Source organism: Botrytis byssoidea, assembly GCF_014898295.1.
Source record: "Botrytis byssoidea strain MUCL 94 chromosome Unknown BBYS_010, whole genome shotgun sequence".
NCBI classification, from domain to species: domain Eukaryota; kingdom Fungi; phylum Ascomycota; class Leotiomycetes; order Helotiales; family Sclerotiniaceae; genus Botrytis; species Botrytis byssoidea.
Window position 1 is genome coordinate 312,466 of NW_024065851.1, and position 23,297 is coordinate 335,762.

Consider the following 23,297-nt stretch of genomic DNA (forward strand, 5'->3'; position numbering starts at 1 on the left):
AGAGTAATAATCTTCTATACAGTTCTTCTGTGCCGCGTCCGGGTCGTCTTATCAGTCCGTGTCTCATTTAATTCAATCTCCGTTGACACTTAAAAAAGAAACCACCATATATCCCATGTGCCACGTCTTCACGGGGCGCAAAAAGTCATCATATCTTTCTTCAACAATGCAGCTCAGTCTGCACTTCTCGTGCCTGCTCACACAATAAATTCATTTGATACTACTCCCCACAACGACATAGAACGCTCTTCACGGAAAGACAGACATCTAATCTCTACCATCTCATTATTGCGAACATTTACCTTTAGTCGACGGACACTCGCTGGTGTGGTTCCAGTGCCTTGTTTGCCCAAATTTGCAATGTCGAGATCATATTCAGATATTCCGGCTACTCCGCGTGTCATATCTCCTTCTCCAACCCCGTCGGAATTGTCCCAAAATGGAGAGTATTTTGGACCTATGACCAGATCTGCGAGAAAGAAGCTGGCAGCGCAGACGCTCCCAATAGACGAAGGGATAGATGAGGGTGAAACAGACCCCGAGGACTCAGCTATTGAGTTGGACAGATCCAGGACAAGGAGCCGAAGTCCTCTGAAACCTCGAAAAGTAGCAACTTCCACAGTCAAGAATACGAAAAAGTCGTCCAAGCCTACAGATAATGTCCGACCTGAAGAAACAAACGGTACAAATGGAAAGGCGTCAAATGGACATCTATCCCCCACCAGCGCAAGATCTGGCTGGAGCTGGAGAGACTTCAGCAGAAGCCCTAGTCCTTTGGGGCTTATACCTATCCACAGACAATGGAGGTCGTTTATACATCGCCACGAAATACCAAGAAAGGTGTTGCACGTCTCCATAGGATTCTTCACAATTTGGTTTTACATGTCTGGTGTCCAAACAAATGCTATTACACCTTACCTAATGGGTGCTCTGATACCCATAGCAACTGTGGATTATGTCCGACATAATTACCCGGCCTTTAACGGTTTATACGTGCGGTTACTTGGAGCGTTTATGCGGGAAACCGAGTACGATGGATGGAATGGTGTCATCTGGTATTTACTTGGCGCGTGGATCGTTCTTGGATTCTTTCCGAAAGATGTTGGTGTAATGGGAATACTTCTTTTGAGCTGGTGTGATACAGCGGCGAGTACTTTTGGACGGGCCTACGGAAGATATACTCCTCGGTTGAGACGTGGTAAATCACTTGCTGGATCTCTCGCTGCATTCGCCGTTGGCGTGGTCACCGCAGCCGTATTTTGGGGGTGGTTAGCACCAAGAACTGGCCCCTTTCCCGATGATCTGGACTGGCCCTTTATGTTCTCGGGAGACCTATTCCTTCCTGCGGGAATCCGAGATCTCATTGGTTTGAATGAGGCTCAAAGCGTCATTTCTGGGGGGTTGGCTTTAGGTATAATGAGTGTTTGGACGGGTTTCACAGCGGCAGCTAGTGAGGTGGTAGACATATTTGGGTGGGATGACAACTTGACCATTCCGGTACTCAGTGGGATTGGAATGTGGGGATTTTTAAAGATATTTGGGTAGGAGGATAAAGGACAATATAATCATAGGCATAGGAGGCGTTTCGGGTAGCTCAACATAGCGAGCGTTCTAGAGATGAGATGGGGCGATAACGCAGGCATCTTCTAATGTGCATATATGGGTTCACTTCACACCGAGTTTATGTCATGTAAGGAGGGAGTACAATATGGATGTATTAGTAGGACGATTCGAAAATTCTAAACACTAAGCATAAGCATGCAGTGAGAGATGCGTGGCTAATTTGACGAAAATTCCGAACTTGAAGCATGTGAGGACAATCTACGCATACCACCTCGAAGAATTGGTCGATATCATTCGCTGACAGGATAAATGAACACAGCCCTGCCAGTTCAACCGTTCTCACGTTCGTACATTGCTGTCGCGCCGTTTGATTGTAGCTCAACACTAAAATGCACATGGAACATGATATATCTGCAGGCTAGGACCCAGCTTCGGAACAACAAAATGTAATCTATTTGGTAAGACATCAAACCACTTTGATGGCCTCATGAGTAATGTACCACTGTCAATCCAATGATCCTCGGATTAGTTGCAAACATCCAGCTACCATGTTGTACTAATGGAAATGGTTTCTTGGTCACAGAAATCAATGTCTTTGGTACTTTTTACTGTCATGACGTGCAGGAGTGTTGTTCACAATGCCAGGAAAGGAATCGAGATCTCTGGAACCAAAAGCAATCCTGTGACCATTTGTCCTGCATGTATCGGTAGTTTCTCAAGAACCGAAAAGTAGGTGAAAGATATCACAATGATTGGTTTCCTTAGATGTCTAATCCCTTCAGGAATCTTCAATGTTGGTGTCATTTCTATTCGCCTGCTTTCTCATTCCCGTCCCAATCCGACAAGGGGGGCGTGTTGGGAGGGCATTAAACGGTAGAATCTTCAAATTGACAACGCATACAGATAGGAACAAACCAAAGTAAGTCATACTCTCTGTAAGTAGGAGATTTGCGAAAAGCTAATTGTCCAATTATCCAATTGTACAATTCTCTTGCTAGAAAATTTCAGGATTTCAAAACTGGAAACAACGTACTTAGGTAGCTATGAGACTATCAAATGAGTTGTACCACTTGTACCTACCAAGATACTGAGCAATACTAACTACTCAAATATGTCACTTAACAATTGTATCATGTTAGGATCTTCTCTCCGGTCCTAAAGCCTAATATTCCTGCAATGAAGCCCAAATGAAAGTCCATTGACCATTGAACGTTCAGAAATCTTTCCGCCATGATTATCTTACTTTGCCTTACCAATACCTTGATACCTTACCACCTTACTTACCACCTTACATGATCACCTAACCTTACTAGCGATGCTCATGTGGAAAACCCTAGGAAAATCCTACATGGTATATTCATCCAATGCTGCTTTTATGTCGGGAACCTCAATTCACTTGATTAATCCTTTTATTCTAGCGGGAGCGCGCTTGCTCGTTTGTTCGTCGGTTTTCATGCTTACTAAATCCTTTTACGGCATAGTTCGTTTCCTCGAAAATTATAGAGAATGAATTTGTCCACCACCACCACCACTACTACCACCAACCCTTCCATTCCTTCCTCTTTCCCACCCTTTCCCACCAATCCAATCCCCTCGGCATATGCAATAGCAACATGGCCTATCTCTGATCAATAACATTTTCTACTCTTGCACCAATCCACATCAACTGCGTAAGCCAGAACCTTCAAGGGTCACCCCATCGAGAGATACTACTGCATGTCTGGAGGGGCTCGGGTTAAACGTGAGAGGATGGAAGGGGTGGATTGGAGGAGGCTGATGGTAATGGACTAGTAAGGAAAGGGGCAAGAGAGCAAACGATCAGCCTATCTCTTCCTTCTTGACGCGGGGTCATTGATAAGTAGGTAAGGAAGTTCGGGGACAAGACAATTTTCCTATTCCCCCTCCTCAATGCTAGTCCTCTCTGGGTGATTTGGGCCAACTGGCCGTGTATAAAAGGAAGCTTGAGACCCTTCTCGAAAGAATCTCTTTCTTCTTCCTTTTAATCCATTCTCAAATCCAATCTCAACTCTACACCGCTTCATACAAACAACTTTATCTTGTCTAAGAAACAAGACGTCTCATACCCATTGACCCTCAAATTACTGTCTGTGCTTGACCATTGTATCATATCACCATCAAGATATTACAATTGCATCTTTCCTATTGCTTGCATTGCATAGGAATCCATATCAAAGAAAATCATTCGTCTGAAGTTCTTTGTTGTCGTTTACGAAAATTTAACTTCACTCTAACTATACGCTATTACATCATGGCCTACCAAGCAACCTACTACCAAACCACTTCCCTCCCCATTCCTGTTCCTACAAAATCTCAACAAGTTTCCTATTACACTCCACAAAACACGACTTATGGTGTCTCGCCACCAGAAGCTCCAGAATCTGTCACTACAGGTTCAGGCATGACGCCTGCATATGGACATTCGACTTACTCTACTACCTCTAGTAGTTATGCTGGGAGTGCAAGTGGTGAATATGACAGCACCGCTTCCGCCAATGGTGTCGATTTGCAAGAATATATGCAAGATCGATTTTCTGGCGCATTTGATCCTCTTCCTTTAGATCGCACTCTAGCAGTCCAAGCACAAACGTGAGAATTGAGTCCTGAACACTTTCCTTCAATTTTCACCCACTGACATTTCCATCAGATCTGGCTTGTTGAACGCAAAACATAGAGAAATCATGGATTTGCAAGCATTGGCACAACAACGTCTTGCGAGAACCAGAGCGAGATTGCAAGAAGGTTATCAAGATGCCAAGGAGGTGAAGGCGAATTTAGAGTGGACTCAACATCGAATGGGGTGAGTCAAATTTTCTATTATTCCACTAAACATCAAATCTAACAACATTCCAGAGCCATGAAAACCAAAGTCTCAAAACGACACCCCAAAGAATATGCACAAGCTCGCGAGCGTTACCCATCTCCAGAGTACTAAAAGCATATTCCTTCATATTGCATATTTCCTACTTCTATCCATCGCTTACGAAAAAAAAGTTCCCTTTTTCTTTTCCTTAATACTGTTCATGTTAGCCGCAACCCATGAATTATTATCTGCGCTGCTTTTATTTTTCACACAAAGCGGAACTCCAGAGCATTTTCTAACGAAGTAACGACGATTATGATTGGGTGGAGCGCTTGTCCCCAGTGCGGGGATGGAGCAGCGCCGGTTGAACATGCTCTTTAGTGCTTGTAGCTGGTAAGAGACGCCAGGGCTGCAGTAGTTCCCGTTTATGCATGGTTCTGCGGGCCCCTGGGAACCGGGTTGTGCAGCTGTGGAGCTGTATGTGGTGTGGTTGGAATGAGATAGTATGAAATGGTGTGAGACTGAGACCGTGGGATTCGGGTGGAGGGTTTGTTTGTAGAATGATTGGACTGTATTTTTCTTGGGCGTGCGAGGTTGCTTTGAGTACAGGCGTGAGGGGTGGGTGGGATTTTGTAAGGCAAAATGAAATGGCGTGGATTTATCAAGTAGTTTTGGATGGCTACTGGAGTTAGAACTGGACTGGAGATGAATATGGAGTTAGTAAATACAAGGACTCTTCAAATATATGCAGATGCTTGTATGTGAGTGGTTGATGTGTGTAAATTGAGACCTGAATAGGTATAGACGATGGGCTGAGAGGGGTAGATATGGGTCCTTTTTGCCTCTGAGACATATCATGCGTCTTCCTCCCGCCTGACACCCCACTTGCCCATCTGCGTGCCCTTCTACGGACTAGGGGATGAGAATCGACCCTAATTCAGATGTCCTTAATACGCTAATGACATAATCAGGTCTCCTGCTAACCCCTCCAGTTCTTGACTGGGAATTGGTTGTCGGGCCCTCCCATCCTCCTATTCCCAGTACTTCCTTCGTAATGCAAGGCTAATAAGACACTTCTTTCTCTATGCCATACGCCAATCTTGAAGCGCAAAACGCAAGCAGTTTGTAGATGCCATGTAAACAGCCCAGACGCCCGCTCATCTCGTACAGATTACTCAAAGCATATCGTCACCATCCACATTAGAAGACTTTTCAAACCGCGTTCCCAAGGTCAGGGCAAACAGCAAGACTTTTATTATGTCAGAGTCTCTTTTCCTCCAAGACTTCCATTAACTCCCCCATTCGCATCCCCATTCCCACCACCCCTCTCCTCTCCCCCAAACAACCCTCTTCTGCCTCCCCTCCAAACCCTCTCCAACACCGCCCTCCCAGGCAACAGCCTCTCGAAAACAACAACCAATTCTCCCTCTCCTTCCACAACAACCACTAACACATAGCGTACCTCAAAATTCGAAAATACTTCGTTAATGTAGATATCCTGAATCTTCTGACTCGGGATAAATCTTGTTTTCGTAGTACTCAGGTATGTCTTCGGGGAACTTGAGATTTGGAGACCGAGATGGCGGAGGATGAGTAGTGACTCGGAGGTATGAGGGCGCAGGGTGAGGAAGAGGAGGAGAGCAAGGGAGATAGGGACGAGGAGTAGGGGTGAGAGGAGAGTGGTGAGAGCTTGGAGGCGGAGGAGGATGGACGGAGGGATGGTGAGGGAGAAGAGGATACTCGGGGGAGGGAGAAGTGTCAGGTAGTAGGTATATAGGAGGAGGAGAATCGCGAGGGCAAGGACCACTCGGATGATGTGTGTGAGGATTAGAAGAATGCGAAGGGGGAGTGCAAGAGGTGGGCGGGTGCTGACGGTGTATTCGATAGTTGTTGGAGATGGGTGGCGGATAAAGAGGGTTGGGGGACAGGTGAGCATGATTGATGCATCAATTAATCTCTCGAGAATGGTTGGGAGGGTTTAAAGAGTAGAAAATTGAGAGTTGCTCAATGCATATTGTCTGTTGTGATGGGAAATTGGTTTAGGAAGACGAGGCTTATCGATAAGGACATTTATTTTTTGGATCCAGACAAGGCTGAAAGTCAAAGATTTGGATCTCGCAAAATTGGAGATGTAGGATGGATGGTTTGGTATAACTTAAATTTTCATTAGTAGCAGAGAGTATCATGTATCAATGCTAGTTTCTCTTTCTCATTGTATATTTTTGACGAATGCATACGTGGCAGATCTGCAAGCCATTCCGGTTTCCGTGAGCTTTTCCGAGCCCGCCAGATCAAAGTCTACCTAGGTACTTTGATACCAACGATGATTTCCCCATCGCCATAGTCAAAACTATAGACGAACTCTCCAAAATTAAAATCTATCAAATTGGCCGCAAATCATCCCATTCCTCCCATAATCTCCCGCTCACTCCCCAGTATCAATTTCCAAGTCAATTTGCACCCCATTACCCACCCCATAATCTTCCAGCGTCAATTTATCCTTGAACGGCCGCTCTCCCTGTCTCTTCAACATAATCTCATGCGGTTGTCTACCAATCCTCGCGGCTACCTGCGCTTTAAAAAGTCTAATTGGATCGCTCGCCAAACACGGAATGGCAGCTTTCGTTCCCAATCGATCATTAACATGAACAATAATCATGGGTTCATTCGACGGCGCCGCCGAAGCAGTGACGGGTGTAGATATCGAAGCTGCAGGTGTTCTAACAGGAGCAGACAAAGAATCCGTAGTTTGATTCTTAGATTTGGAGGAAGATGAGGCAGAAGAAGCTTTGAATTTCGAAAATGCAGATGCGCCGAATTTGCTAGCTATGTCGAGTGTATCTTCTTCCTCTGGCTGCTCAGCATCTTTTGGTTTCTCTTCATCTTTCTTTTGCGCTTTAGTAGTAGAAGAAGAACCAAACTTCCCAGCTATATTTAAATCATCATCTGCAGCAGCTTTTGGAGGCGAAGGTCTTCTTCGTTCAGGTTCGCGCTCACGTTCGCGCTCTCGTTCTCTAATTGGTGATCTCTTTCTATCTCTTCTGGGCGATCGCGATCGCTTGCGGTAAGTTTTATCGGTATCGCGTTCAGGAGATCGGGAGCGAGCTCGCTTTTTAAGTTTGAGACCTGCCATGGTGTTTATGAGATTATGACGAGGAGGAAGCTATTGCAGCTGGCTCGCGATATTCTGATCTGGTATTCGTTCGGCTAATTCTCGGTCCTTCTCTCAAAACCACCAATCTGTGATGTGATATTAGGAAAACCCCATACAGTGTCATATCTTCTGTGATTCTGTTTGACTCTTTGAGATTGAGATTTTGATTACAACGCTATCATAAACATTGCACTTCAAAGCTTATCCTTTTTTTGTACAGAGTAGTAGTATAATGGTGTTCGTCTCTTGTGTAAATCCCTGTAGACAAATGGGAAACACAAGACTATTTTCTTGTAGCAGACAGAAGATTGATTGCAGTGATTATTTTGAACAAAGCTTTTATTGAAAGTGCTGACTATTTTGTCAATGCAAAATATGTGTTATGCAAAAGCATCTAAGCCTAAAGACAATACCCTGACACTGCCGTCCCTACGCCAATTTATAAACAAGCAACCCTATACGCCCAGACTCGTGATATCCGAAGCATTATGATACAGAACTGAAAGAAGAGTTACGTCCAATCAATCAATCCTTGCTCTTCTTCTTCTTCTTTTTCTCAGACTTTTCACCATCGTCTTCTGACTTCCTCTTCTTGCTGCCGTTGGCTTCTGGTGTGCCATTTACGGCGCTCTTCTTTGCTTCCTTCTCAGCCTTTGCAGCCTTTTTAGCTTCCTTTGCGGCTTTCTTAGCGGCCTTTTCAGCTTTCTTCGCAGCCTTCTCGGCCTTCTTAGTTTCCTTGTCTCCCTTCTTGGGTTTCTTCTCAGAAGCATCACTGTCATCGGAAGAATCAGAACCAGATTCCTCAGCGACTTCTTCGATGAGTCTAAAGATAGTTAGTCTTGAACGTAACATGTGGGGATGAAGCATTTCAACTTACTGCTTGCTCTTCTTCTCTCTAATAGGAACTGCGGCAGCTGGTTCGTCTCCAGCAAGTCCATCTGCATCTGCGTTGTATTTGCGGGCTTCTTTGACTTCCCATTTACCAGGAGCTGAGGTGCTCTTGCCATTTGGTCCAACAGCAACACCTCGAGGAAGAAGGGGCTTTCCTTCAAGTCCTCGAAGGTGACGCTCAATCTTCGCACGTGAAGTGACACCCAATGCAGATCTCTCTTCATCATCAACATTGTCACCCTTACCTTCACCTTGTGCACTCCAGTCTGATAAAGCATCGACGCGGAGACCAATGGCTGCTTTGGCAGCCAACATACGGGCGATCTTTCCCTTGTTCTTGCCGGTAGCTTGACCAACCAATGAAGCATGGTAGATAAGACCGTACTTTGGTGTGTCATGTTTGGTCTTGAGGGCTCTGAACAGAGCCTTCTCAGCACCAAGAATTTGGATGGTACTGGCAGGACTCTTTGCGAGGTTCATGAGAGATCCAGCGTGGGCGATCAATCGAGCTCCAACCAAATCACCAACCAACTCAGTCAAGTTGGGGGCAATTGCTTGCATACGAGCAGACAAGTAACTGGACAATTGTTGGCGATATTCGGTAAAGCCAACAACTTGCTCAGCCAAGAGCTTGATGTTGTCCAAATCTTCTTGGGTGATTTCAGTACCCATACTAACTTCAGCAGCAGCTTTGATGGCAGTTTCGATTTCCTCTGGGAGAATATCTGCGAGATCGGTACTGGAAGTGTTGACGCGCATACCAACCTTCAAAATGACTCTAGCATAGGCCAAGTTGTCGTTAACAATCTTGCCCATTTCTGGGAAATGCCATCCGTACCATTCCTTGACTCTCATGGCGTACGTGTTTAGCTCCTTGTCCAGATCGTCCAACAACGAAATAGCTTGTACAATCATAGTATCAACCTTATCGGGAGAGAACTTCAGCTTGTGGCGCGACAAAGAATGCGACAGACCGAGTGACATGGTGGAGATGTGTTCGGGAAGGAGACCTGGAATCAAAGAGGGGAGGTGATCGCGAATTCCACGGAAAATGTCATTCGTTTTCGAGTCGGAAATTGGTGTCAAAGTCAAACCTGGAAGTTTGTTGATAGCTTGGCCCAATTTAGGATCGGCGACTGCCAAAGATGCCTTCTTCTCATCTTTCAAGGTATCGAGCAGTGATGCAAGCATAGGTGAAACCTTTCCCTCGACCAACGAAGCAACCTCTTCCAAAGCTGTCGCGGCACTGTCGAACTTTTGAAACTGCTTGAGCTTCAATCTAATTTGTGTAATTGAATATGTTAGAAGTCTATATCTCAATTGGAAATGTGCGATATTGAATCAATTGCACTCACAATCCATTGATACCCTCTGCGGTCTCAATTTCTGAAGCAACATCGTCTTTCTTCAAAAGCTTTTTGTCAGCCTTAAATAAGACCAATCCAGCCGCCGTCTCCGTAAGAATAAATAAAGGCGCCATTGTGAAGAAATAATCCAAGTCTCTTCGTGGTGATGTTGTTCAATGGGCGTCCAAAATTCTGAAGCTTGAGGTTTTTCGCAAGGAATAATTTTTTGTTCAAGCAAAAAATAGTGGCAGACGCTAATGAGAATCTCGAGCCAAACAGGGGTGCCCACCGTGGCTTAGTCGTATGGTCAGGTGATAAATAACCAACTTCGTTGAACCCACTCGCAATCCATGCAAGTAGCTCTTACGAAGGCAACTCAACTGGTCCAGACAAACCTCAAGCAACGACAACAGATTGTGTTTGCAGACAACAAAACAAAATGGAAGGTCTATTTTTCAATGTTCAGAATGGGTAAGGTTACAAAATCACGACTTGCACCATCAACAACTAATACTTTCGTAGCTATATCGAGGGTATCGTCAGAGGTTATCGCAACGGACTCTTGACTGGCCAGAACTATAATAATTTGATTCAATGCGAGACCATCGATGGTAAATAATTTTCTCCTGTACATCAAATACATTTAGTAACGAAGGGCTAGATCTCAAGCTTCAACTTGGACCAGCGTATGGCGATTTCCTAGCATCACTTCCACCTAATCCTTCAACATCTACCCTCGCTGCCAAAACGACCGACAAACTCATCTCCGAATTTCGATACCTACGCGCAAACGCGGTTGGCTCACTTGCAAAGTTTATGGACTACCTCACGTATGGATACATGATCGACAATGTAGCCCTTTTAATTACTGGTACTCTCCATGAAAGAGATACCCGAGAACTACTTGAACGATGCCATCCTCTTGGTTGGTTCGAAACTATGCCTGTCTTGTGTGTGGCTACAAACATAGAAGAGTTATACAACAGTGTCTTGATTGAAACTCCATTGGCGCCCTACTTTAAGGGGAGTTTGAGTCACCAAGATTTGGATGAGCTCAACATTGAGATTGTCCGTAATACGTTGTATAAAAACTACCTAGAGGACTTCTACAACTTTGTCAATACCGACCCAGAAATGGCCAACACTCCGACAGCCGAAGTTATGTCTGAGATGCTTGAATTCGAAGCCGATAGAAGAGCTATCAACATCACCCTCAACTCTTTCGGCACAGAGCTATCAAAGAAAGACCGCCAAAAGCTATACCCAAGCTTTGGGCGCCTTTCTCCATCAGGAACGATTTTGCTTTCGAGAGCAGAGGATATAGAAGGTGTTAGACTTGCTGTTGAGGGAGTTAGTGATTACAAGGGTTATTTTGATGCCACGGGAATGGGACAGAGCACCACGGGAGCAGGCAACATGAGTGGGGGAGCTGGTGGTAATGAAAAGAGTTTAGAAGATCTGTTTTACCAAAAGGAGATGGAAATTTCCAAAGGTGCATTCACAAGACAATTCACATTTGCTATTGTCTATGCATGGGTCAAGTTGAGAGAACAGGTATGTGTATTCTTCGTAAACTGCTAACGAATGGACACTGACATTCACAGGAAATCCGCAACATCACCTGGATCGCCGAGTGTATAGCACAAAACCAAAAGGAACGAATCGGCAACTACATCAGTGTATTTTAGGATGGGGATAAATATGTTACTAATAGTCTTTCTTTCAAACCTGACAGTTGGCTGTTGGGTCTTTGTACAGGTCTAGTTGGCGAGCTGGCGTAGGGAGATTACGGATACTGATTTCAAAATTGCAAGACAAACTTTTATACTTTTCAGGACGTATCCTTTGGGCGTGGTGATATACATTTTGATATTATTTACAGACTGATCTCTCCTTTCCATGTACCCTCTGTCAAGCCCAAGGTTGCGATCAAATTCTCCCATCTATCACTTCCCCGCTCCTTTTTCCTTAAATAGTTTAGCAGCTTCTGCCTCCTGTGGACCAGCAAACGTAAATTTCTCTTGTTAACTTTATCCTTATTTCCCCGCTTCGATTCCAGTTGATTCGCCAAGACCCTGATTTTTGTAGTCAAAATCGCAATCTGAACCTCAGAACTGCCGGTGTCAGGACCAGCTCTTGGTGTCTTCTCTGGCAGATCAGCTCCTTCGATAGCATCGCGCGTGGGTGCCCTGGGCCTCAATACTCCATCCGTCTGGTGGCGTCCAAATGTATTTATGCACCTTACAATATTCGCTCTGGTCTTATCCTTCGAACTTGCGTTTTCTAAGCTTACGATACGTGCCAATGCTGCGGCTGCATTCGCATGAGCCTCCTCATGATGCTTCTTTGCCTGTTCCTCGGCGTGAACATCTGCTAGATCCCGATTCTCGGCCAACAGAGGCTCTGTAAGGTAGTATGAATGCTGAATGGCGCCTTGAAGTTCAGTTGGGGTCAAGAAGTGATTCAAAAGAACATTGTCGACATTTTTTATTTTTGCGCCCTCTCCAGAACCTTTAGTTATAGTCGCATCGAGTTTGACCGTGGATCCTCCAACGTCATCAAGAGACTCTAGAAATGGTGTCGACACACCCCGTACCGGATCCCCCAATGATGATTCCCGCTCCTTCTTCAACACAGCCTGCCTTTCCAAATTGGACTGCTTTCTCTGTCTAGATTGTGCTAATGCGTAAGGGTCTTTATGCGCTCTTCGCTGGGCAAATGTAGCCGCATTAGCTGCAGATGTGGTTGAGAAAGAGCATGTTGTTGAACTTGAGATCGGGCGAAAACACACTATTGCTACGATTAGATAAATTGATTCATGGATTTGTCGGTGTTTTCATCTTACAAGGAGTTGCACTCAATCGCGAAATTAGGGATATTCGAGGAGGCATCGTAAATGTGTTTAATCAAATCAACTCATTTATTCCATCAGCCCAGTACTTTGCTCCCCTCAAAGTCCCATCTGGATAAATTTCCGCGCTAACCTAAATTCAACTAGCTGATATCATACAGTCACGCCTCGTATCTAAGGCACCAGCTACAAGGGTCAGTTGACAATCTTGATTAGGGTTTCGCATACTTTTATCTCGCACTATCGCAAAATTATTCTTCGTCCTCAGCAAATCGACAACTTTCGACAACCATCTTCCAAAGGTTTGACCAAATTCGACAACCACATCAAATCGCAAAGATGGCACCTTCTCAACTCCCCGCGATTTTCAATCCTACCTCCCAGGATATTGAGCAGCTTTTGGCCGCTCAATGCCATTTGGGAGCCAAGAACTTGCAAGTTCACATGGAGCCATACCTCTGGAAGACTCGCCCAGATGGAATCAATGTTATCAACATTGGCAAGACCTGGTATGTATGAACAGAACGAAATTTGAATGCGCCAGTTGAAAAATCTTAAATCTAACAAATTTCTTTTTACAGGGAGAAGATCGTCCTTGCTGCCCGTATCATCGCAGCCATCGACAACCCAGCTGATATCTGTGTTATCTCTGCTCGTCCTTACGGTCAACGTGCCGTCTTGAAGTTCGCCGCCCACACTGGTGCCGTTGCCATCGCTGGTCGTTTCACCCCTGGTAACTTCACCAATTACATTACCCGCTCCTTCAAAGAACCCCGCCTCATCATTGTTACCGACCCACGTACCGATGCTCAAGCTATCAAGGAAGCTTCCTACGTTAACATCCCAGTTATCGCCCTTTGCGACACCGATTCCCCAACCGAGTTCGTCGATGTAGCTATCCCAACCAACAACAAGGGTCGTCACTCCATTGGTTTGGTTTGGTGGATGTTGGCCCGTGAGGTCCTCCGTCTCCGTGGTTCCATCGCTTCCCGTGAGGCTGAATGGGATACCATGGTTGATTTGTACTTCTACCGTGACCCAGAAGCTGAGGAGAACAAGGAGGCTATTGAGGAGGCCAAGGCTCCAGGTGCTGATGAGGTATGTCATATATTCCAGATCGATTTTGAAAGATCTATTGCTAACTCGATCTCATAGGTCGGTGCCGCTGCTGTTGACCAAGGATTCGCAGGTGCTGGTGACTGGGAGGTCTCTGGTGCTACTGCTGGTGCATTCACTGCTGCTAGCAACACTGCTGCCGCTGGTGGAGCTTCATGGGATGCTGCTGAGCCATCTGACTGGGCTGCTGCACCAGCTGCCGCTGGACAAGAGTGGGCTGCTTCCGGTACCGAGCAATGGTAAATGTCACACTACCCAACAAAAAATAATTAAGATGTTTCCGCAATGAACTGTATTCCTTGGGGGTAAAATTTGAAAGCACTTATGAGGGAAAGATACTCGATTACCGTTCATGTGTCATGGTTTGAGAGGGAAAGCCCTGTGCGTTCAAAAGGAGTGGACTTGATCGTTATTCCGCTCTCAATGAAATGAGTCTCTGGTTGTGGCATGACAATCTTTGATTATCTTTGCAGAGGATTGATATTTTCGCTGTGATACGAAGCTTCGTCGTAATAAATGGAGCATGTCATAAAATCTAATCAAACGCATTGCAAAAATACATCGATCTCAGACCATGATCCAGTGTATTTGTGCATAATCCTCCTGCAGTTTCTTTTGTAAACCATGCCATTTCCTTTCACTCAATCTTGTAGTTCACCTCGACCGCGACCAACCAGTACGCCTCTAAACCCCTAGAATCCGCTGGATGAGTCTCCATCATCCATTACCTGTGGTCCCCTTCATAAATGCACTTATCCTATTGAATCACTATTGTAGTCAGTCATACGAAAGCTAGCTCCTGGTGAGCTTCAAAAGTTCTCCTGATGGCAAGCGAGGTTTATTTTGTAATCGTAAGTTCTCCAAAACTTCAGGTTGTGAGTAATCACCCTTTAGGTAGGTATTTTGGGAAGCTCTCAAAAAGAAAGCATGGAAACACAAGGGTGTTGTGGTATTGAATATGCCAAACACTCGGTCAGATGTAAGCCGATATGAATAAGAATTAAATTAGCTATATTTTTAATGCGCATATTCAGAGTGTTTTGATGCAAATGATATGTTATGGTATGCTGATAATTCTCTCTCGACATTATATATCGTTTGTATAGTATATGTATTACTCAATAAGATACATACATAGTCCTCAAAGATCGTCCAATAAATAAAACAGACATCTTTAGCCTACATTTCCGATATCCTGTGTTTCTTCAAACTATATACAATATTCATCTCAACGATTCCAAGGCCTAAAGTCTCAATTATGATTGACTATCCGCGAGTCCAGGTCGTCTGGTTTGTCCATGATATATATATATACCTATGTATGCAAATGAACATCCTCTAAGGAAGTGAGAGGTAGAGTTTAAGAAGTTTGGGGTAGTTGGGTGTTCCGAGACCTGTTTCACGGACGTTAGTACACCACTCTAGAATCATAAGATCTTATACTCTTCTCAATCCAACGGTGGACAAAACACCAGAGAAAGATAGAGAAAAGCAAGACAAGACAAGAACACTCACCAGTAACGGGATCCCATCCCTCCACTGCCGTGAATCCAGCAGTGTCGCAACCTTGGTTGCCTCCACTAGTGATATCATTCAATACACCTGGATTAGCATACAAAACCGGGTTGACGAAGCCAATAGGCGCTTTTCCAGCATTGATACGCTCAGCGTTGATTAAGGTAAAGATGGCGCCAACCACGGGAGCAGAAGCAGAGGTGCCGTAGACGAGAGAGAACACGCCGTCGACAGCAACAACGTAGTTTACGCCGTTGGCGGAGATGTCTGGGAAGCCGCGGGTCACTTGGGAGTTGTTGTATTGGGCGGATGTGTAAGGTGGGAGATGCTCGGCAACTTGAGGGAGGTTAGTGCGTGCTTTGGGGGTACAAAGGTAGTATATGTAGATGGGGTTAAGACGGCCGTGGTATTCAAGACTGAGTGTACTTACAGTAGGTTGCTAAGGCATCAGTTTGGTAGTCGGGAGTTGAGAAGACGTTGGAGAATCCTCCACCAGAATAGACTGAGAATTGTGATTAGTAAACATCAAGAGGATTGTCAGACCAATTGAGAAATGACGGTACATACTGACGGACTCAGCAGCCTCTTCTGGTTGAGTAACAGTAGCGTTTGGCTTGACTTGGGTAGCTCCGACAGCTGTAACATATGGACATGAGGCAGGGAACGAAGGGTTGAATGCTGTTGCAATTGTTAAAATGAGATTTCCCGATAACATATGAGATGAGATGACATACTGTTGCCAGCGCCACATGCGCCTCCATTGCCCGCAACACCGTAATCACCAGAAGAATACAAGACGGTGACACCTTGAAGACCTAGCTTAAGATATTCATTGCATTGACGAATCTCATAGGCGGGGGAAAGACCAGTCTCGTCATAACCATAGGATGTAGAAATAACGTTGGTAGCAGCGAATCCACCACAGTTCGCAGGTCCTTGGTAATAGTAGCTGGTGTTACCGTATGGATCAGGGTAGACGGCATCGTAATCTGGATCATCACCGCCATCTGTTGTACAATAGTCGCCATCGATAGCATCAAGGAAGTTGTTGAATGAAGCTCCCTGCGCAATGTCTCCAGTTTGATATAATGTTACCTCTTGAGGGTATGCAAGTGCCATCCCGTATTCGAAATCCAAGTCCTGGGCTGAATTAGGTGGATAATTTATGAGTGAATGTCAGAATCAACTTACTGATTCTCCGTTATAGCTGAAGGACTCAACAATTGTCTGAAGAACACCTCCATCTATGGAATCGAAGACAGGTCTAGACCCGACAAGTGCAGGAGAGAAGTTACCAAAGAACAGATCCAAATCTATACTTGATGTCAATATATGCAATACTAAATCGAAAGCAACACTTACCCCGAGGAAGATATGCCTGTGGCGTATATTCGACAATACCATATGAATCTATGAATGGTTAAATTTGATGTCATCAGCGGAGGGGCATACTTACTTCCTTCCGCAAAAGGAGCATCTTTTGGAAGCTCATACAAAGCTTGAAGACAATCGGGTGTGATGTGTGTATTACAAGTTGTCAACGCCGAAGCTTGTAGTTTAGCGTGTGATGTAGTGGAAACAATTTTGCCTTGCTTGGGTAATGATGGATCATTTGGTGATCCCACTCTGTGGCCCTCACCAATTGCTCTTCTGGCAAGCTGACCTTTCTGACGAGTACTCAAATCTCGCTTCTCCTTTTGAGGTACAACCTTTGCATCGAAGTGCAGTGTTGGTGTAATAAAATCAATGTGTTTGCGAACGTTTTCAGGAACGCTGTAGTCATCACAAGCAGCGGCGGTTTGGCCACTTTCCGCATGTGTATAAGACTACAAGTTAGAGAATCAATAATTGTCTGGCGAATAGTATTTTGGGAAAAGACGAAAACCAGAGCTGTGGATGGACGAAGAGAGTTGTGATGGATACACACATGTATAATCGAACACTGGTAGAAGCAAATGGAAGACGTAGTTGGACTTACGTAGTACTTGGTGTTGAGAAGAGACTCTGCTTCTGCAACAGTAACATTGGCATGAATCCAATTGAGACTTTGCGACTGCTTCACGCGGTCGCTTTTGATTCCATACTCTGCAAGCCATTGAGTTACTGCTCTAAGCGATTCAGCACTTGGGGCAAAGGTTTCAGCGACCTTCTTCGCACTCCAATGATTGCCAAAGTTTGGAGAAGATGGGTCGGAGACATCCATCAAGTATGCTTCGGCATTGTGCAAGTTGTTTTGGGTGATGGCAAATCGCATTGGGAGGCTTGAATCCGGGTGCAATGGATTCTCTCTACGCCAATTGCGAGGTGCTTGATCTCTTCGCTCATGAACAACATGTCTTTTCTGAGGAGCTGGAGCGGCAATCACTCCAGTCAAGAGACCGTATGCAACGAAAAGTGAGAAATGCATGATGTGAGCAAAAAGAAAATTCACTTGAATTCTCAACCACTTGGGGAGAGCTCGAGTTCTTATGGAACAATGAAAATAGCTATGGGAGCTTCCTTATCACCTACCATGTCTGGTAAATAACTGCGAATATCGGTACAGAGCTCTCTTCCTAGAGTGCTAAGGACTTGGCAAGTAACGTATTGCAAGGCTGCATGCAAGGCTACATGTGTATTCAGGGGTGGCCAACAGGGTTATTGACACCATTCTTGCTCATATTCGACTAGTATGATAAGTAACTTGCAGCATTGATCAGATGCAATATCTCTATCTCAATCCACCTGCATGAGGGAAGACAGTAAAGGAAGGAGTCAACACGATGTGCATTACCTGCCTGATAAAGAATAGTTGGCAGGTACTCGTGAAGGTATAGGAAGTGTTGTGATGAGGCATGTCAATAACATCATCAGTAAGTTGCAACGTTCCAATTGATCTTCACACTGCTATCTGAGACCTTTGGGGATAATAAGACGTTTGAGCATCTCGTGGTCACTCGAATCACCCAAACCCTAGACATTGTTGAAAGAGTGTGGGTGTTGATAAGACGAATACAACATGTGCCGAGATGAGGAATGTCTGGGGTGTTGCTGTGTGTGATGGCATATGAGGGTGGTGGCGGTAGTGGAAAGAAGGTTGATTCGATATCCATTGGTCATGGATATCATAGTGAAGATAGAGATGAAAAGCCGGAAATGCTCCAACGGCTATGGCTTACATACAGAATGCAGAATAAATGTAACATGGGAATTAAAACAGAGGTAGACGGAAGATTTTACCCCTCCACTCATGTGTCGTGTGTCTTATTAGTAATCAAATCAGTAGCCTCGCAAAATGCCGATGAAGCTTGTCATTGAGATCTTTCAAAATCATTGGTTACCTAGGTATCTTTCTTCATTCCATCTCCAGTAGAATGAATCTTACGGGATGATATAATATACGATTTAATATGAGTCTATTTTCAACTTCTTGAGTTGGAGAATTAATTGATACAAGGATACTTTATGATTGGTCAATCATCCATTAGCCTTGCAGGTGATCTCGGCGCTCGAATCATAAGTACGATATATGATTGGCCCAAAAAGAGGGACGATCCGTTCACATCTGTTCACTTACCCCATATGGCTCACTCCCACCGTTAGCCTTATTACCTCAGCCTTACTCGTCATGGATTTTTCCCGTAACATCCAAATTCAAATTCATGCACTCAAATTTAAGCAATGTTTCAAACAATGCATAATAATTTGAAAAGTCTGTTGAAGCATGTAAGTCTTACATCATCAGATACAATGAGAAAATCTATTCCTACCTGATACTTATATAAAATACAACGCTCAACGCTCAGGCAACGCAAAACACCCCACGAACTACAACATCATCACTCAACGATAGAGATAGATCAAGCAGTATGTCTATTCTCGGGGATTTTGTCGAGCCACCCGAGATCGAAAGCCGTCTTGTATCTTTCTATCGAAACAAGACCCCGGACAATGCAGGACGATTACTTTCGCACATTATGTCTTGGGATTATGAGAAGTTGGAGGATGTACACGACTATATCCAATGGCTGTTCCCTCTTCCAGAAGAGTCTATGTTTTCCGGTGCACCTTTGATTGATGAGAATGTCTTCAATGCGTTCCATGCATTCAATTCCTCCACCGAATTACAATGCCATCTCAAGGATTCTTTGATTAAAATGTTGGACTTCTATGGGTTCAAGTTCGCTGATGATTTGGATGGAAATGGTCTGCCTGTTGTAAGTTTTTCATCAATTCGGCAACCATAACTGATCGCAAAAGTCTAACATCTTCTCTCAGATAATTAAATCCTCCAATTTCTATGAAAGATGCTCCAATTGGCTTATCAGGAGAGATCACAACCATTTGAGAATCAGCAGAATCCTTCGCTCTCTTCGCGTTCTGGGCTTAGAAGCAGAAGCAGCCGCATTCTATAAGGCACTGTCAGACATTGTTTACAATGGACATTCTCAAGTTGTTAGCTCTCAATCTGCGGAATTCTGGCGACGCGCTGCTGAGAGACCTTTACATTGGGCACCACATCTAACCGAGAGTGAATGTGCCAGAGATAAACAATGGAAAATAGGCCTAGATTTTTTAAAAGAGTACGAAAGGTTCAACATGGCTAGAGATTTGCAAAAACAGCATGACGCAAAGAAGGCTCTTGAGGAAAAGAAAGAAGCAGAATTTCAAGCCACGAAAGCACATATTGCTGCAGTCACCGCCGACCGGAAGAGGAAAATTAGTGGAGAGAGCAAGACTACCCCGAAAAAGCGAGCTAGTATTTCTCAGGAAAGCAAAGGTCAAAATTCCGAACCTCAACGTTCTGAAAAAGAAGTTGCCGTTGTCGATGCACGTGAACCCATATCAGAACTGCAGGACGTCGTACAAGATAAAGCACCACCAAACGAACCTAAGCCTTTCCAATCTCGGCTCACTAGGCCTGTGCTTTTTGAACTTGCACTTCCTGGGCCCGGGCATGCTGGATCCGAGCCTAATGTTGACCAACTCGAGCTTGAAGATCCTAGACCTAGGCTTGTTGAACCTGAGCCTATTCAACCTGAGCTTATTCCACCCGCCCTTGCTAAATCCAAGCTTGAAGATCCCAGACCTAAGCTTGTTGAATCTGAGTTTATTGAGCCGGAGCTTCTTGCACTTACCCTTGCTAAACCCGGGCTTGCTGCAACTGAGAATGCTGAGCCTAAGGTTGGCCAACCTGAGCTTGAAGTCCCCAAACCTACGCCTGCTGAATCTGAGTTTGTTAAATCTGAGACTTTTGAACTCGCACTTGCTAAAACCAAGCTTGAACATTCCAGACCTAAGCTTGATAAAACTGCCGGTGGACGTATGGAACGAAAGTCCTCGCAACGCGGTGAACAATCTGCAATTCACCAAATTCAACAATACCAGCTCATGTCTCCTCGCCAACCGTGATCGAGATAAACTTATGTCTTACGAATCTCCTTTCCTCTTCCGTTCTACTCTACACGTCATGAAAATTTAGATCTAGAGGATCTAGAGTTAACTGATAGACACTGGGTGGTATACAGGTCGCGGCGTTCACACTATGGCGTTCTGGGCTACGTATTGCAGGGGGCGGAGTTTAAAGGGTCGAAATGGAGAGAGGCTGGCATATGGTGAAACTAAAATATGCCCAAATTTTCTTTGTGGCTTCTGGCGGAAAGGGAAGAAATGCTTCTAGAAAGATATACACATATCGGATAGTGATACACGGATTAGAATAAAAAATGTGCCAATATGTTCCTCTCAAAGTCTGGAGAACATAATCTCATTCTCGTCTCGTACTGAAATTATAGCTGATGTGTGTATATGTTGAAAATTAAATCAAATTAATCTATCGTTCTTACCATGATACAGATAATGGCTATCATCATCCAGTGCCTACCTACCTACCTGTTTACCTACAGAAGCGAGTTCACTACTACCCGAAACTTGAGATCGTCTACCTAACCTAATATATCGAAATGGGAATGCTGCATGCAAGTATGCAAGCATCCCATGATTTCAAGATGTGCTAGAATAGATGACCGACTTTGAGTTAGTATAGCAGTCACTTATGAACAAAACCACCGTTAGAAAAAATATCAAAAAATGAAATACTCAAACTAGAAATTTCCTTTTCCTCAGAATTTCATCTCCATTCACATTTATTCAAACCAGCGAAAGAACGTAAAGATTCTAAAGTCTAAATATCCTTCTATTCTTTACAATTTGTACTAATTCGTCTAGAATCGCATCTACGGTCTACCCTAGGTAGGTATTCGATATACCACCATTCTCACACCCATCAACCCTTCCTTTCCAAACCGCACCTTTCTATTACATATTTTTCTTCTGATCCCCATACCTCAAGGTTCGTAAGGGGATTTGGCGCGCGATCCTGTCATCACTCTAGCCCCCTTCTCAGTAACCAAAACGGCGTCTTCGATTCTAACGCCGAAGCCAACTTTTTTGCCGAGTCTGGTGGCTTGGGAGGAGGTTATGTAGATTCCCTTTTGGGGTTGGTGGGTTAGTTTTGTGGGTTTGTTTTGAAGGGGAGGGAGAGGGGAAGGGGTATTTTGTGTGAGAGGAAGGGAGAAGGGCAAGAGAGAGGATAAGGCAACTTACGGGTTCATTAGTAACGACCTCTCCTTTCTTCAATTTCTCTCCATTAACCCCATTGAGGTATGGATGTTCGTGCATTTCCAACCCTAATCCATGACCTAATCGATGTGTGAAAAACTCTCCATACCCCTTAGCTTTAATGACGTTCCTAGCCGTTTCATCCACAACCGAACACGTCTCGTTAATATTCATCTTCTCGATCGCCGCAGATTGCGCATCGTATACCAAATGCCATATGTCCATCAATTCTTGATCAACCGTAGATGTGGATGGCAGAATAGTACGAGTCACATCACTTCCATACCCATGCAACGAAGTCCCTATATCCACCAACACAAACTCCCCATCCCTGAGAACCCGTCCCTTACCACCCCCATGCGGATTAGCAGCCTGCTCGCCAAAGAGAACGATTGACCAAAACCCAGCCCCAACACCCGCTTGTGTAAAAAGTCCTTCGGCAGCTTCCACGATACTTTCCTGGCTCATACCCACCTTGATACATTTCTGCAAACTCCTTACCAGCTGCACCGTAAACTCGTTTACGCCCCTCAAGATATCCAACTCCGTCTCGCTCTTCACAGCCCTCAATTCCTTCATTTCCAAACTCATCAATTGCACATCCACCCCCACATCCTGCAGTCCCGCCGCCACCATAAACCGAACATGTTCATCCAACACCACCTTTTTCAATCCCATCTCTCTACGCAATACCTCATAAGGATTCTCCTCCTCCCTCCACTCCACAATCCTCTTTATCTTCTCCTCAAAAACCATATCCAAAGCCCCAATCCTCCCCCTCTCAAATTTCGGCACCAACAACGTCGCTGCCCCCTCCTTGTCCAAAATAATCAAAAACGGCCTCTCAGAAAGTTCAAACGCGCTCGAAACATTCCCAAAATACTCCGTCGAAGCCGACGGCTCCGCAATAAACGCATCTACCCCGTCCTTCCCCAACACCCCCGCCAACACCCTCTGTCTCTCCAGAAACTCTTCTCGAGCAATCGGTTTTACATCCAGAAGTTGCTCATATTTCTCCAAGTGCGACCACGCGCATTCGTAGAGAGATTCGGATGTGAGCTGGAATTCCCGATGGCGATGAATAGATTGGGATGAGAAATAGGTGATGACCATTGCGAGAAAAAGGGCCGAGGCGAGGAGTGGAAGGAATGTCAGGTGATCTCTATAACGGCGTCGTTGATTTTTCGAGGGGGTGTCTAAAGGGAGGAGATATTCCCTCATATCTTTTTCTGACACCATGTTGTATATGCTCTTATCGGAATGTATTGGGGTTACGGTGTTTGATGAAGATTGCGTGTAGTTTAGAATTTGGTTTGGTTGAATTGGGGGTTCCAGAGTAAAAGGATCCGGCAGATACCATCGACGATATATGTTACCTCTCTCTGAATTGGGAAATAGCACTATAGAGACTGATTTTGATGCTAGAATTTTATTGTCATC

At 44.7% G+C, this 23,297-nt stretch overlaps 11 protein-coding genes across 11 annotated transcripts; 5 read left to right on the forward strand and 6 right to left on the reverse strand.

Annotated features, from left to right (window-relative positions):
• Positions 1-360: 360 nt before the first annotated feature.
• On the forward strand, positions 361-1,545 carry EAE97_005735 (uncharacterized protein; the record flags this gene model as incomplete). The annotated part of the gene is made up of 1 exon (XM_038876247.1): positions 361-1,545. One exon carries the CDS (start codon positions 361-363, stop codon positions 1,543-1,545), a length of 1,185 nt encoding a protein of 394 aa, XP_038732723.1.
• A 1,543-nt stretch (positions 1,546-3,088) lies between these two features.
• EAE97_005736 (uncharacterized protein) lies at positions 3,089-5,056 on the forward strand. The gene is made up of 3 exons (XM_038876248.1): positions 3,089-4,170; positions 4,229-4,381; positions 4,435-5,056. The coding sequence occupies exons 1-3, from the start codon at positions 3,833-3,835 to the stop codon at positions 4,514-4,516; spliced, it is 573 nt and encodes a 190-aa protein (XP_038732724.1). The 5' UTR covers positions 3,089-3,832; the 3' UTR covers positions 4,517-5,056.
• Positions 5,057-5,639: 583 nt separating this feature from the next.
• Positions 5,640-6,320, reverse strand: EAE97_005737 (uncharacterized protein; the record flags this gene model as incomplete). Its single annotated transcript, XM_038876249.1, has 1 exon — positions 5,640-6,320. The coding sequence occupies one exon, from the start codon at positions 6,318-6,320 to the stop codon at positions 5,640-5,642; it is 681 nt and encodes a 226-aa protein (XP_038732725.1).
• Positions 6,321-6,809: 489 nt separating this feature from the next.
• Positions 6,810-7,517, reverse strand: EAE97_005738 (uncharacterized protein; the record flags this gene model as incomplete). Its single annotated transcript, XM_038876250.1, has 1 exon — positions 6,810-7,517. One exon carries the CDS (start codon positions 7,515-7,517, stop codon positions 6,810-6,812), a length of 708 nt encoding a protein of 235 aa, XP_038732726.1.
• A 546-nt stretch (positions 7,518-8,063) lies between these two features.
• EAE97_005739 (uncharacterized protein) lies at positions 8,064-9,909 on the reverse strand (the record flags this gene model as incomplete). Its single annotated transcript, XM_038876251.1, has 3 exons — positions 8,064-8,361; positions 8,416-9,708; positions 9,785-9,909. The coding sequence occupies 3 exons, from the start codon at positions 9,907-9,909 to the stop codon at positions 8,064-8,066; spliced, it is 1,716 nt and encodes a 571-aa protein (XP_038732727.1).
• Positions 9,910-10,214: 305 nt separating this feature from the next.
• EAE97_005740 (uncharacterized protein) lies at positions 10,215-11,463 on the forward strand (the record flags this gene model as incomplete). Its single annotated transcript, XM_038876252.1, has 4 exons — positions 10,215-10,246; positions 10,298-10,386; positions 10,437-11,329; positions 11,380-11,463. The coding sequence occupies 4 exons, from the start codon at positions 10,215-10,217 to the stop codon at positions 11,461-11,463; spliced, it is 1,098 nt and encodes a 365-aa protein (XP_038732728.1).
• A 188-nt stretch (positions 11,464-11,651) lies between these two features.
• On the reverse strand, positions 11,652-12,666 carry EAE97_005741 (uncharacterized protein; the record flags this gene model as incomplete). The annotated part of the gene is made up of 2 exons (XM_038876253.1): positions 11,652-12,565; positions 12,621-12,666. The coding sequence occupies 2 exons, from the start codon at positions 12,664-12,666 to the stop codon at positions 11,652-11,654; spliced, it is 960 nt and encodes a 319-aa protein (XP_038732729.1).
• A 299-nt stretch (positions 12,667-12,965) lies between these two features.
• Positions 12,966-13,985, forward strand: EAE97_005742 (uncharacterized protein; the record flags this gene model as incomplete). Its single annotated transcript, XM_038876254.1, has 3 exons — positions 12,966-13,135; positions 13,208-13,724; positions 13,782-13,985. The coding sequence occupies 3 exons, from the start codon at positions 12,966-12,968 to the stop codon at positions 13,983-13,985; spliced, it is 891 nt and encodes a 296-aa protein (XP_038732730.1).
• A 1,095-nt stretch (positions 13,986-15,080) lies between these two features.
• On the reverse strand, positions 15,081-17,664 carry EAE97_005743 (uncharacterized protein; the record flags this gene model as incomplete). Its single annotated transcript, XM_038876255.1, has 9 exons — positions 15,081-15,136; positions 15,258-15,593; positions 15,688-15,759; positions 15,825-15,935; positions 15,992-16,397; positions 16,449-16,570; positions 16,620-16,667; positions 16,714-17,083; positions 17,236-17,664. The coding sequence occupies 9 exons, from the start codon at positions 17,662-17,664 to the stop codon at positions 15,081-15,083; spliced, it is 1,950 nt and encodes a 649-aa protein (XP_038732731.1).
• Positions 17,665-19,105: 1,441 nt separating this feature from the next.
• EAE97_005744 (uncharacterized protein) lies at positions 19,106-20,648 on the forward strand (the record flags this gene model as incomplete). The annotated part of the gene is made up of 2 exons (XM_038876256.1): positions 19,106-19,453; positions 19,515-20,648. 2 exons carry the CDS (start codon positions 19,106-19,108, stop codon positions 20,646-20,648), a joined length of 1,482 nt encoding a protein of 493 aa, XP_038732732.1.
• A 935-nt stretch (positions 20,649-21,583) lies between these two features.
• EAE97_005745 (uncharacterized protein) lies at positions 21,584-23,096 on the reverse strand (the record flags this gene model as incomplete). The annotated part of the gene is made up of 2 exons (XM_038876257.1): positions 21,584-21,727; positions 21,843-23,096. The coding sequence occupies 2 exons, from the start codon at positions 23,094-23,096 to the stop codon at positions 21,584-21,586; spliced, it is 1,398 nt and encodes a 465-aa protein (XP_038732733.1).
• Between the last annotated feature and the right edge of the window lie 201 nt (positions 23,097-23,297).